The sequence below is a fragment of the Piliocolobus tephrosceles genome, chromosome 6, assembly GCF_002776525.5.
Source record: "Piliocolobus tephrosceles isolate RC106 chromosome 6, ASM277652v3, whole genome shotgun sequence".
NCBI lineage: Eukaryota > Metazoa > Chordata > Mammalia > Primates > Cercopithecidae > Piliocolobus > Piliocolobus tephrosceles.
In genome coordinates this window covers 15,038,210-15,053,086 of record NC_045439.1, presented here as the reverse complement: position 1 = coordinate 15,053,086, position 14,877 = coordinate 15,038,210, and the positions used below count along the sequence as shown (strand labels likewise).

The 14,877-nt window shown below is 48.2% G+C and overlaps 1 protein-coding gene across 2 annotated transcripts in view; it reads right to left on the bottom strand.

The window, feature by feature from the left end:
- Positions 1–14,877, bottom strand: part of CCDC88C (coiled-coil domain containing 88C) — a 146,067-nt gene that overhangs the window by 128,534 nt on the left and 2,656 nt on the right. For both annotated transcript variants that reach the window (XM_023205478.3, XM_023205479.3), the window contains exon 3: positions 7,953–8,061. In XM_023205478.3, the coding sequence (XP_023061246.1) occupies positions 7,953–8,061 (109 nt within the window). The remainder of the gene's footprint in view (positions 1–7,952; positions 8,062–14,877) is intronic.

Here is a 14,877-nt window from a genome sequence, read left to right as displayed (position 1 = left end):
TTATTCTACTATACAAGCTCTAGCTAGGGCATGGGGGATGGGAGGAGGATGAGGGACCCCCTCCCCCGCCCCGCAGACCACTGCCCTCCTCAGGCACACCTCCCAGCAGTCTGGAGGGTTCGCTCTTGAATTCTGAACGGACTGCAAACCTTCACACGGAAGCTGACTGTGACCTCTAGATGGTCAGGTCCACAAAAGCTCCCGCTGCCGATGTGGGGACGGAGCCCAGGCCTGGGCTGGATCCCCAGCCACAGCCAGGCCCTGCCCCAATGGCTGCCTTGTTCTCTAACGCCCCTACGACTCCCTCAGGGAGTCCTGCTGGAGAGATCCCCAAAAAGCACTCAAGATCCTTCAACACAAACGAAGTCCACCCAGACATCACAAACACAACCTCAGGACCTTGGTGGCCTGGCAGGGACTTGAGAATCTTCAGCATGCAATAGCAATTTGTTAAAACAGCTGCATTTTAACAAACGCAATCACAAAGGGTGAAGAACACAAATGGGCAATTGACCAAAGAAAAGGAAAAAAACCTATAAATAAGGCTATTTTGGCAAAAAATAGCAAAACTTCTCAAACTATTCATGTCATTTGACCTAGGAACTCCCTGCTAAGGAAATAAGAACATGTGTTGAATGACTTACGTACCAAGTATGTTCACAGTGGCATGATTTCTAATTCCGAGACAATGATAGGAGTCACATCGACATGATAAAATGTGACAGACACCAAAATTCATATTATGAAGGAGTATTTAATGGTGGGGAAAAGCTTGCTCACTGCATGGTAAATGAAAAAAAGGCAGGTTACAAACAGTATAATGATACGAGCCACACTTTAGAAACACACACACACACACACACACACACACACACACACACACAAAGCAAGCACAAGTACCAAAATGCTGGCAGTGGTATCCCTAGGTGTTGAGATAATAGGTGAATTTAACTTTCCTTCTATTTCCTAATCCATAGTAAGAATATATATATATATATATATTTTTTTTTTGATATGAAGTCTCGCTCTGTCGCCCAGGCTGGAGTGCAGTGGCGCGATCTCTGCTCACTGCTAGCTCCGCCTCCTGGGTTCACGCCATTCTCCTGCCTCAGCCTCCCGAGTGGCTGGGACTACGGGCGCCCACCACCATGCCCGGCTAGTTTTTTTGTATTTTTAGTAGATACGGGGTTTCACTGTGTTAGCCAGGATGGTCTCCATCTCCTGACCTCATGATCTACCTGCCTCGGCCTCCCACAGGGCTGAGATTACAGGCATGAGCCACCGTGCCCAGCCAGAATATATTTTTATAATCAAAAATGTTATTTTTAATTTCCTCACAATGTGGACATGAGCTACAAAATCAAAAATATGGCCCTCCTCTTTAACCTTTGAAGTCAAAAGTGGAGAAACTAGATTTCTCCTCTGCAAATTCTATACAACGTATTATTACTCCTAAAGCAAATGCCTCTTGTACCAGTAGCCATGGCCTGAGCGGACTCTAAGTTCCCTTGAATCCTGTCCCTGCCCATCAAAGCAGTGAAGCAGACTAAACCCTCCAGATCACACAAATGAGACACAGCCACAAGTTTAATGTGTTGTTTCCACCAACAATGTCAAATGTACATTTCCTTCTATTCCTGCTTTTGACAAAAGATTTTCCATAGTGGATCATGCCTGTAATTCCAGCAGTTTGAGAGGGTGAAGCAGGAGGATCGCTTGAGCCCAGGAGTTTGAGACCAGCCTGGGCAACATAGCGAGACCTTGCTTCTACCAAAAATAAAAAAAAAATTAGCTAGACATGGTGGCACACACCTGTGATCCCAGCTACTCTGGAGGCTGAGGTGGGAGAACTGCTTGAGCCGGAGAGGTTGAGGCTGCAGTGAGCTATGATCATACCACTGCACTTCAGCCTGGGAAACAGAGCAAGACTCTGTCTCGAACAACAGCAACAAAAACAAAACAAAACAAAAATTAAAAGAAAAAAATTTCCTTCTTCAAACAAAATGTCCACATTTCCTAAAGATAATCCTAATTTTTAGTAAACAGAGCATGCTTATCTCATACAACTACCACAGAGGCTGACATCTTGGAAACAAGGCTGAGCAGAGGAAGAAGTTACAGGCAAAGTGCTGCCATTTATGGAAGTCTCATCTACAGATCACACAAAGCTCTGTGTGTACACAAGTGTGTAGTGTGCACACACATATATATACAACACACACACACACACACACAGCAAGAGGATAAAAGTGTTAAGTGGATACCACCAAATTAATGAGAGGTATTAACCCCAGGAAGGGAGAGAAGGACAACAGGGCTTAGTAGTGGCTGGTGGGAACGTCTATCTTAACAGAGAATTTTTACTTCTTAAAAAAAAAGAAAAGGTCTCAAGCAAATATGGAAAAATAGAACCATATGTTCGTATTTATTTTGGACGACAGGTATGTGAGTGTCGTTATGACCATTTGTACTGTTTTATTTTTAATTCTTCAAAGCAATAAAGGAAAAAGAAAGGGCTGGGAGAAGCTAAGGCACCCAGGCTGTATTTATTCCTCTGTTTCACTTGAGATAGGGAAGCTTCTGGCCTTGTGCCCATGCTAGAGGCCAGAAGTCAGAGAGCCGAGCTCAAGGAACCCAGAAAGCTAAACTTCTTTGAGCTGATTGTAAACTCTAAATCTCGCAGTTTCTGGTCACCATGCCACTGTAGCATTTCAGACTCCCCCACTTCGCTTGAAGGAGGACACTCAGGAGGCTCAGAGGACAGCAGCCCGCCCAGAGAGACGGTGGGACCCCAGCCTTGCAGCCTCTGCACCTGGCGAGGAGAGGCACGTGAAGAAACAGCAAATACCTCATTTCAGAGTGAGTCCTATGGGTAAGTCCCCACATCCATCCAAGGGTCCCGATCTCACTGGATGAGATATCCATGTGTGGACATCTCATCTCTTTCTCAGATGACAAAGACATACATCTCCATCAACCCACAGGGAATGTATCCAGGCCACCATCTGAAGTGCTTCCCACCACACAAAGCCAAAGAAACCTCAGAAACTTCACACGACAATGAGGCCCTTTCCGGACAAGGCGCCGGCCTGAAGGTGTCCAGGGCAGGGAATGGGGATGGGATGCCAGGCGCAACCCCAGAGCACAGACAGGCCAGCCGCTGCTGCACAGGTCAGACTTCGGCTGCAACAGCCTCACTTTCAGCCTGACTCCACTATCTGCATTTAATGTAAATATTCAAGGTTCTTAATGGAAAAAGCGAACCATTACAGAAATCCAAAATTTAATTTTAAAAAAAGCCAGGACAGATGCCGTGAGCCTTACAGGTTCATGCTATAAGCCCAGCACTTTGGGAGGCCAAGGCAGGAGGACTGCTTGAGCTCCCAAGTTTGAGACCAGCCTGGCCAACATAGTGAAACCCTGTCTCTACTAAAAATACAAAAAGTAGCCAGGTGTAGGGTGTGCACTGGTGGTCCCAGCTACTCAGGAGGCTGAGGTAGGAGGATCTCCTGAGCCCAGTGGAGGGGGAGGTTGCAGTGAGCTAAGACTATACCACTGCACTCCAGTCCGGGCAACACAGCGAGACCCTATCTCAAAAAAATTAAATTAAATTTTTAAAAAGCCAGATGAAAAGGAGGTTGGCTGCTGAATGAGTAAAACAAGCATCAGAGGACACAGGGTGACCCTGGCCAGCCAGGCTGAGGCAGCGTGGGGCTCTGGCCCAGCCTCTCCTGTCCTCCAGGCTGCTCCGCAGATGTCCCATTTGAGGGCGCTGTCCCAAAGCCGGTGTTCCCACCTTGGACAGGCCAGCCTTTTCTTCTCCAGAATGCAGAGACTGACCCAGGTGCTCTCTCTCCAAGGCTTTGTCCTACTCTGGCTTTCTCCGCCCCTTCCCAGTTACTCCCTCAACATCCCCTCCTCCCTCTGGTAACCTCCTAGTCACCGCATCCTCTCCTTCCCCTCCTCCATTCTGAGACCCTGCCTTCCTGCCCTGGGGTGATGAGACATGCATCTGGCATATGTGATGAAGAAGGGTCACCTGGTGAGGACTGAGCTCCTTCTGCCCAGGAGATCCAGCTCAATGTGACTCTTCTAGAAATCACCAGAAATGTTCTCCCCCATTGGTTCCAGTGGTTCCCATGGGCATGTGCCTCGGAGTCACCTGGGGGCCTGTTAAACTACAGACTCCCAACTTACATCTGCATCTCTAACCAGCTCCCAAGCGAGGCTGCAGATCTAGGGACCACACTTTTGAGAACCACCACTGTCAATCCCGTTGGAATGGTGAGATTCAAGCAGCTGGGAAACTTGAAAATGCAGATTCCAGGGCCCCAATCCCAGGAGAGTCCAATGCAGTAAGCCAGGAAGGCGGAGGATCTGGCTTAGATGCCGGTGGTGGGATGGGATCTCAGCCACACTGGTTTCCACCCGCTTGCTGACCTATGCCCTGCTCAGGAAAAGGTCAAGGACCCTTTGCCTCCCCAGGTCTTCAGAGATCAACTTGAGCATCCTAGTGACACGGCCCATGCTCTTTAGGAGAGGCCTGGCCTTCCAGACTGTCACTGCTCCAGTGTGCCGCAGAGAGGAAGGGGACAGTTAGGGGCACAAAGCCATCTCCTGGCAAACAAAACCCCAAGCCAGACTGCGCGAACTTGATGTGTCTACCGAAAAGCCACAGGTGAGAGGGGGGCCCACCCACGCACCACCCCAGAGTAAGGAACGACGTCTGTGCCACTTAATTCCAAGCCTTCAGGACCTTCAGGGTTACCTTCAGGCGGCAGCTCTGACGTTCTGGAATACCCCTTGACTATAATAACCGGTTATGTTTGCGCTATAATGTTAGGTGTGAGGGAAAAAAGGCAGGATACGCAATTGTGTATATGGCCACAACCACAATGGCATAAAACAAAAACTATTCACTCAAGAACTGGAAGGAAATACAACAAACGTTAACAGCGATTGTCACTGGGTGCTGGGCTAACGGGTGGGTCTTTTCTTGTGCTACTTGTCTGTTTTCCAAGCTGTTTACAAAGAGCACATACAGTACGACCTATATCACAAGAACTTTATTTTGTCATAAATTGGAAGAAAAAAATATACACAGAACACTGTCCACACGGAATGTGCCAGCCCTGAACACAAGCGTCTTGTCAGTTTCCTTCAAGCAGGCAGGACTGAGAGGCAGTGACCACTCCCCGGTCAGCAGCAAGTGCTGTCAGCACACACTGACTGACCATTTGCTCTGAGCTGGGCCAAGACAGCCGGCGCACACCAGCCCGGTCCTCCAAGAGCTCCCAGCACAAAAGGAGGGGGAGCAGGGATGCGGGGTCCTCTTTCCACCTGGAAGTCCTTCTGGACCCTGAGGGTGGGCTGGCCATCTTTTACCTTGTGTGGCCACCTCCCACCTTCTGGAACTCTGCACAGTACCCCAAGAACAGCAAACTGCTTCTCAAACCCACACAGTCTCAAGCGAGTGTCAAGTCCATTTTGCCCGGCCCAGAGTTGGACCCTCAGAGTGGCTGGTCACCAACAGCAGAAGTCCTCCCGGGCTGGCAGGGCCAGAGGATGGCATCTCTATGGCCAAACAGCTTCCAGCAAGAGCCTGCCCCGTGCTACTCATGAAGACCTGCAGAAACCTCACCTCCATTTGGGACCTTCATCACATCCAAGCTCATCCAGGAGCTCACAGTGCAGGAGGGAGGACAGGGATGCAGACACCTGCCCAGTGCTATACCGCCGGCTCTGGCCAGCCCTGCCCATTCCCTCCCATGACCCTCCAAACTAGAAACTCAGTTGCCCACCGAAACTCCACTCAGGTATCACCTCCTCCAAGAAGCTTCCCCAGCTCCCCACATGCAGGCTGGGTTAGGGGGTCTTGCCTCTCGAACTTGCAGCACTATGTGCTTCCCCCAGCACTTAGCACACAGTACTGAAAGCACCTGCCTGGCATGAATGGCACCTGCAGACAGGGTCCATGCCCTGCGCACCTGCTGAGCAGCCAGCACAGCCACCAGGCCCTCATCACAGACGCCCAGGTCACTGACAGCACCATCGCCTTTGCCCCACTGCCTCCGTGCACGGCTGTCGAGAGGGCGACACCAGCAGAAATGCCCCTGCCTATAGCATACACCATGCTGAGTGTGGCTCCCCTTCCACTCCCCAGAGCCAACTGTCACAGGCTCCCACGCCAGTCCTCCAGGCCTCTCCCTGACCCTCGGCCCCCTCCTCAGACATCTGGAACTAAAGGGATAGGGCTGGTTCTAAGCTTCCCAGACACAATGTCCAGAGACCCCATGGTGCCCCTCTCCCAGTGGTCTCCGGACTGAGCACAGATGGCTCACTGAACTGGCCCGCACAGGCAAACCACGCCAGCACCCCCACCCAACGGGAGGAGGATAGAAACAGTTCCAGAAAACCCAGGCCATTGTCCATTCCCCCACCTCACGTTCAGTTTCAAATTCATGTTGAAACGGAAGCAAGGGCTCCTGCAGCAACCACAGCCCTCGACAGGAACTGGGCCCAGCACAAAGCCCAATGCCACAGTACACATTCTGCCCGGCAGCCCACCCAGCAGTCCCTCAGCGGACCCCAGAACCAGCAACTACTGCCCAAGGGCAGAAGGGGAGTCACAGCTGGCCAGAGGGCTTCCTCACATCAACAGAGGCCTCACAACATCCAAAGATGCTCCCCAATCCCAGAACAAGACTAAGTTACAGCCCAGGAAGCCAAGTGCGAGGAACGGGTGTCAGGTGGAGTCTAGTCACATGTGTAGTGAAACACTGGCCTGAATCTGGGAGGCAGTTGTTCTTGAGCAGTTCTCAATCTGTGTCCCCTGGGGTCCCAGGAACCCAGACAGATGCCCTGGAGGCTGAGGAGACAGCTGAGCACAGTGCACTGGGCTTTACCTGGGGTCTCAAGAAAAATCATATAGGGGGAAAGTTTCACTGCCAAGAAAAGGTTTGAAAACCAGGGTTCCCGGCCAGGCACAGTGGCTCACACCTGTAATCCCAGCACTTTGGGAGGCCGAGGCAGGCAGATCACGAGGTCAGAAGATGGAGACCATCCTGGCTAACACGGTGAAACCCCGTCTCTACTAAAAACACAAAATAATTAGCCGGACGTGGTGGTGGGCGACTGTAGTTCCAGCTACTCGGGAGGCTGAGGCGGGAGAATGGTGTGAACCTGGGAGGTGGAGTTTGCAGTGAGCCGAGATGGCGCCACTGCACTCCAGCCTGGGCAACAGAGTGAGACTCCGTCCCAAAAAAAAAAAAACAAAAAAAACAACAAAAACAAAAAAAGAAAGCCAGGGCTCCAAGGTACACAGTTGCAGTCCATTTCCATCCATGTTGGCCATACAGAGATCACTGACACCATCAAAGACTCTCAACTGGCCTTCCCAAGGCTGGGATGGGTTTTGGGTTTTGTTTGTTTGTTTTTGAGATGGAGTCTCGCTCTGTCACCAGGCTGGAGTACAGTGGCACGACCTTGGCTCACTGTGACTTCCACCTCCCAGGTTCAAGTGATTCTCCTGCCTCAGCCTCCTGAGGTCTTCATAGCCCTCCTGTGGTTCCTCCTCTCCCTCAACCCTTGAACGGCTCCTGTATAAAGAACCACTGAGCCAGGGGCTGGGGACAACAACCACATCAGGGTCACCTTCGGGGAGCCCATTCCAGCCAGTCCCCACTCAACTGCATTCCTGGGGCAGAGGCTGCAAACTGAGGCTCCTCTCTGGGGCCTTCCAGCTCCAAGAACGTTCACTGAACAAAAGAAAGCAACACACCATCTCCTCCTCACACACGCCCCAACAAAGGGTTCACATGAACGCGACCAACTTCAACAAGTAGAGGCCTAAATGTAAGCACCGTTTCCTCCCGGCCTCCTGTGGGAAAACCGTGACAGTGACGATACTGATGGACACACATCAGAATTCCTGACAGCAGAACTGCCCTTACCTGATAGTAGGTCTTAATACTTCTCACCAAGATGGTCAAATTCTGAATGCGAAGGTTCACATCATTGTTGACGTGCTTATTGATGCGTTGATTTGTGGGCCTGGGATCTCTAGGGGAAGAAACACGAGAATGGAAATTGCATCTCCCAGCAGCTGCCACACTTCCTCTCCCAGCCACGACCCAGCATCCTGTCCTCCAGTCCCTAGGTGACCATGAGGCCGTGCTGTGGCAGTTGTGGTTCAAGTCAAATCTTAATCCTGCCACTGCTAAGCCAGGACGTCAGGTGAGCCACACATCGCCTTTCCGCTCCCTGACCCGAGCACGTGGCCCACCGCAGGCCCTCAGTCAATGCCGTTTCCATTCTCACCGTTCCGAGCACCCGAAAAGAACAATCACGTATTAGTGCAGACCCCAAATGTCATATTGTATAAAACCAACCCAGCCAAATATATTTCAAGATTAGAAGAATTAAAAGCTGAACAAAGAAAAATATGTGAAACATCAAGAAAGACAGAAGGAGAAAAATGTTTTTTTTGTTTTTTTTTTTAATAGAGACAGGGTCTCACTCTGTCACTCAGTCTGGCGTGCAGTGGCACCATCACAGATCACTACAGCCTCAAACTCCTGAGCTCAAGGGATCTTCCTGTCTCAGCCTCCCAGGCAGCTAGGACTACAGGCCCAGCTACATTTTTTAAATTTTTTATAGAGACAGGGGCTCGCTATGTTGCCCAGGCTGGTCTCGAACTCCTCAAGCCATCCTCCTGCCTTAGACTCCCAAAGCACTGGGATGACAGGCGTGAGCCACTGTGCCCAGCCTAAAATGGTTCATTTATTTATTTATTTATTTATTTTTTGAGACGGAGTCTTGCTCTTTCACCCAGACTGTAGCGCAGTGGTGCAATCTCAGCTTAGTGCACCTTCACCTCCTGGGTTCAAGCGATTCTCCCACCTCAGCCTCCCAAGTAGCTGGGATTATAAGTGCATACCACCACACCCGGCTAATTTCTGTATTATTAGTAAAGACAGGGTTTCACCATGTGGGCCAGGCTGGTCTCAATCTCTTGACCTCAGGTGATCCACCCACCTTAGCCTCCCAAAGTGCTGGGATTACAGGCGTCAGCCACCGTGCCAGGCCAAAAGGGTACCTTTTCTGACTTAATACACCAATAAAATCATAATGTTCCACTAAACACAGGTCTGCCTCTGTCATGTGAATTGGTCTTGGGCTGGTCCTCCCTATGATTTACAAATTCCAGGGACAAAAATCCTATTTGAGAAACTGGCATAATCAATCTATGACACTTCTATGGTGTACAAGGCACCCTGTAAGAAATGCTAAAAGACACAATTAATTCATGTGGGAAATCCCCAAAGTGTCATTTATTTTCCAACCTCGGGCAAAAGTCGGGTCTGGTTGGGATGAAACTAGAAATCTACATCAAGTGATGTATTATGTCCCTTCCTCATCTATATACAGGACATTTCTCAAAACGCTCAGTGTCAGAAAATGTTTTCCATCAGACGAGAGCACTCAGCATTACTGAGTTCGTTTCCACCCCTCCACAGACTGCGCGCTGCTTTTCATAACAAAGGCCTCCCTTCCATCTGACGGTCCCAAGACACCGTGAAGGATGGCTAATTCAAAGGAGGCCTGTCTTCACAGTTTCTTCTGTCATCCAGGCCCCGTGATGAAGGTGCTGAGCCTCTTGGGGGTTGGTGTGGGGAGTTAAGGAAATCAATCTCAATGCCATCTGGTTCATTCAAAGCCAATAATTAGTAGAAAATTGACAAAGAAAAAAAAAAACCCTACAAATCGAAATCGTTTCAAATGTTTCTGGAAGTACAGTGATGGAGTGTGGCCAAATCACTTACATGTTACATGTTTCTCTTGGAGTCATGCATAACTGAGAAAATAAAGGTTAAGAGTTCTGTGAAAATTAATTCAGAAAAAGAAGAGGCATTCAGAATTTAAACTGCAAAGGCATTCTTAGCTACAGAAGTGTTCCTGGAATTATGAAGTAATTTATATTAAAGGTACAATTCTCCTCCTTTTACTGTAGATACCTTAAAAGACAAAAATCAATTTCACAGTGACAAATGCGCTTCTTAAAATAGCAGAACTCAGAGAACATGCAGCACTTTTTCTGTTTTGTTTCTGTTTCTTCTTTTTTTCGCCTTTGTCATTGTAGTCCCATCTTTCACTGAAGTCAGATGGGACCGCCTCAGCAGTGCCAGGAGCCGAAAACCTCAGTATGCATCGTGGACATCTCCAGCACGTGCAAAGGCATAGCATACACTCAGGGTCAGGAACCTGGGAGTCCCCTCACATCACAGCATAGAAGCCTCTGACCATCCCTGCTTTTGTTCTCCCTAATTCTTGGAAGAAATAGCTCACTGAAACAACACTCTAGAAACTCTAACATTTACTGTATGAGTAATTAAGCTACCTATCATGATTATTAGTACTCCCTCCTTTAAGCCTTTCTGGGTAAAGAGAGGCTATCAAGACACTAATCAAAACAAAAGCCTCAACTACAGTTAAGGCAGGCACATCTCAATCTCCACTCTGCCCAGCACCCCCGTAACCCTCACCTTTCCATGCTGTAGGAAATGGGAGTCAGGAGACATGGGTTCTAGTCCAGGTCCCAAGCCTAGCCAAAGTTCCCTGGGCTTCAGTGTGCTCAGCTGCAAAATGGCTACAGAATCCTTCCGGCCCTCAAAGGCTATATGGTTCCATGAAGCCCACGTCTGCATTAGCAAACTTGGACTATACTTGCTTCTGTACCACAGGAAGATGTTATTATAACCATTACACAACTGCACTTCCCCAAAAGTTGTCATTCAGAACAACAATCATCTTGACATGATAGTCCTAAAACATAAAAGGCCAGCACTCTAGTATCAGGATGACAGAGGACAGGACACAGACATGGTAGCTGGTCGGAACTTGAAGAGTTCCAAGAATTCCAAGTCTAAAGTGTGGGCCCCCAGGGATTCCTTTTCATAAAAACTTCCCACTAGAGAAAAAGAAGCTGGCCGGGCACGATGGCTCGTGCCTGTAATCCCAGCACTGTGGGAGGCTGAGGTGGGAGGATCACTTGAGGTCAGGAGTTCGAGACCAGCCTGGCCAACATGGTGAAACCTGACTCTACTACTGGAAATACAAAAATTAGCCAGATACAATGGCATGCGCCTGTAATTCCAGCTAATCAGGAGGCTGAGGCAGGAGAATCACCCGAACCTGGGAGGCAGAGGTTGCAGTGAGCTGAGATCAAGCCACTACACTTAAGCCTGTGCAACAGAGTGAGACTCCATCTCAATTAATAAAAAAAAAAAAAAAAAAAGAAAGGAAACCAACTCTTGCTAGAATTTTAAAGAGAGCCATAATTTAGGTTTACAATAACCTTGCCCCCCTCCTTTGGGAAAGCCAGCCCCCAACTTTTGGTCATATTCCAAAAACTTCCTAAATTTAAAGCTAAATCAAGAAACTGTGTATTGACACAGAGAGATGTCTGTAATTTATCACAGGTTAAAAAACATGCTAAATGTTTTTATACATGTTTAATGTATTTTTATACAAATATGGACCCATGCTAAAATGCAATAGCATGAGTCCATATTTGTATAAAAATATTAATACATTAAGGACATGTATTAATATATATCACAGATAACATTTGGAAGGCACTAGAATATTGACATCGCTACATCCACACGGTAAAATCAGGTCAACTTCTATTTTGCTCATCTGTATATGTTCCTATTCTCCTAGGATGAACATAAATTGTTTGTGTATTTTTTTTTTTTTTTTTTTTTGAGATAGAGTCTCACTTTGTTGCCCAGGCTGGAGTGCAGTGGCATGACCTCGGCTCACTGCAACCTCCCAATCCCAGGTTCATGCAATTCTCCTGCCTCAGCCTCCCAAGTAACTGGGACTACAGGCACTCGCCACCACACCCAGCTAATTTTTTTTGTATTTTTAATAGAGATGGCGTTTCACGGTATTAGCTAGGATGGTCTCCATCTCCTGACCTCATGATCCGCCCACTTCAGCCTACCCAGGTGCTGGGATTACAGGCTTGAGCCACCGCACCCAGCCTGTTTGTGTAATTTTTAAGGACTCAAAGCCCCCATGTGTCACATACTGCAGCCAAAAGATGGAAATTACTGAAGTTCATAAGTAAAAACTGTTTTTTCCCGAGATTTTTGTGCCAATACAAATTCATTCAACCAAAAAGTAAAATTTGCCCTTTTCTCCTAAGCTTCTACATCTGCAAAAGAGGAACATAAACGCTCCTTCAAGTACACTGGGGGAAAAGTTACCCTTCAAATGCTTTTTGGAAGGTAAAGAAACTCCCATTTCCCTGAGGATGTTTCTAACCTATGAATAATTAACACAGTATCCTGAATTTTGCAGCTAGCACCAGGGGTCACAAAGGAGCCTGAACAAATAGGGTTGAACTTAAAGGGCACAAGCTCTCAGCCCTAGTGCCACGTTCCAGTTTCAGCCACTGCATCAAACTGGATGGTTCACCCTCACAAGTAGAGACGTACAGTGCTAAGGGCATGGGTGCACGTACGTACGTCACACACACAGGCACACACACACACTCAGATCTGGGCCTCATCTGCACAATGATAGACATATGTTAGGCTTTTTCTATATACACAGTCTTATTTAAACCTCCCCCAAATTTGTAAAACACCATCCCCTTATTACAGATCAGGAAATCAAGGCTTAGAGAGGTTCAGTCACTTGCCCAACATAATAACACTAGGAAGTGGCAGAGTGGGGATTTGAACTTGTCTGCCTGATGCTAGGGTTAAGGTTCTTAAATAATTTTCCTACAAGAGAATGAAAAACGTGTCCAAAGTTAACCATAGCAAACTTTTTCTCTTGGGTGCTGGTAGGTACCGGAGACACCATGTTGACAGAGGAGCTATTGAGCAGGCATCCCCAGGCCTCTCCCTCCAGGCCACTCAAAGCCTCACCTTCATTCATGAATTCTAGCCCCGGGCCTCCCCAGAAAGCTGAACCTGCAGCGCTTCCCTGCTTCCAGGTGCTGGTGTCACCAGGAGACCCGGGCCAAGAGACTACTAACAACCTTCTGGAGTTGCTGGAGATAATGGCCAGGTGCAGTCACGTGACCCCCAGCCAACCTCCACAAGGCTCCGAGGTGTTAGGTAACAGCCTCTTATCTGAGCTCTGTTAGCAGCACTGCTCAATGCGATTTCCTCCAGTCCTATGAACTTGGGGCAAAGGAATCAAAACAGGCAAACGGCACAGTCTAAGAGCTACTGGCATGGAAGATGAGGCAGAACAGCCTTACCCCTTAGCTGCTGACTCGTGGCATGTTGCCATTTGGCAGAAGTGAAAACAGAGGCTCAAGTGCAGTACAGTCTAAACGCGGGACTAGGACTTGGGTCACAGGGTCCAATGTTGCCCTACACATCACTGGTAGAGGGCTAAGGGCTGAGAACTGTGGGGTAATCCAAGGATCTAAGAATGTGGGGGAAAAGGTAGGCCGGAAAAACATTTAAAAAAAACTTTTACTTGGTGCCTCAAATCCTTTCTGGATTAAGATGGCACCCACATAGTCAAATAGCTAAATGTTAACACACGGTTTCATTCTGTCCTCACAACCATCTCTTAAGGAAAGTACTTTACATCCCATTTTACAGATGAGGAAACTGAGGCACTGAGCAATGTACCCACTGTCACACTGCTGGTAAGAGGGAGGCCAAGGCTCTGAACCCCAGCTGGCTATGTAGGCTGACCGATACAGGCCAGGGTTCATTTTTTAGTTGAGGTAATTTTACATAGCATGAAATGCATACAGTTATCATTTGAAGAGTTTTGGAAAATGAAACATATTCCAGTCACTCTAAAGGACATTTCAATTGCCCCGCAAAGGACCCCCTGGGTCCCTTCCAGTCAATCCTCACCACTTCCAGATGCAAAAACACTATTCTGACTTCTATCACCTGGAACTGGGTGATTCTGATCACCCATGCAGGAAACCATGCCCGCCCACTCTCTCTTCTCTTTCCTCATTCTGGAAAGCCAGCCATGCAGCCCCCATGCTCCCTTCCTCTGTGCCCAAGCCATCCAGAGGGACCCAGAAGCACTTCTTGAAGTCTTAAGAGCTACAATTTACCAGTTTCCACTTCCGGAATGATTACCTTGGCGTATCAGAGAGAACATCTAAAATTGCCCAGGGAAGGGGAGAAGCCCCTCCCCTGAATTTAGCCAAATGCGAACAAGTGATGAGCTGGCATTTCTCAAAGGAATGGGCCAACAGGCTTTCCTGATTTACAAGCAAGTGGGAAACGCTTCAGGAATTCCAAAGGTCAGGGAAGAAAGAGAAACAGTTCCAGTGCTTTTGTTCCCCCCTCTGCCTGGGTGTAGGAGCTGAATGAAAAGGCTGGGGATACTGCTGGTTTTTTTAATTAAACAGTCTTGGGCTTGGGTAAGGACAGGTTGAAGTTTCACCGGTCATTGCGCCAATGGAATCCAGTAATTTTCAGGGTCTCACAGAATGTGGGGAGAGTGGCCAGAACTCGAATATGTCACCAGACAGCTTCCGGAAAATTCAGTTTCAACAAAGTTATATAAGAAGTGCTGCCAAAGCTGGCAACAGATTTATGTTTTTGAATCTAATTAAACTCTGAAGATTGGTAAGATTGGTAGTGACTTTTTTTCCTACACCCACAGCTGGGAACCTTAAAAAAAAAAAAAAAAAAAAAGGCCGGACGCGGTGGCTCAAGCCTGTATCCCAGCACTTTGGGAGGCCGAGACAGGCGGATCACGAGGTCAGGAGATCGAGACCATCCTGGCTAACATGGTGAAATCCCGTCTCTACTAAAAAATACAAAACACTAGCCGGGCGAGGTGGCGGGCGCCTGTAGTCCCAGCTACTTGGGA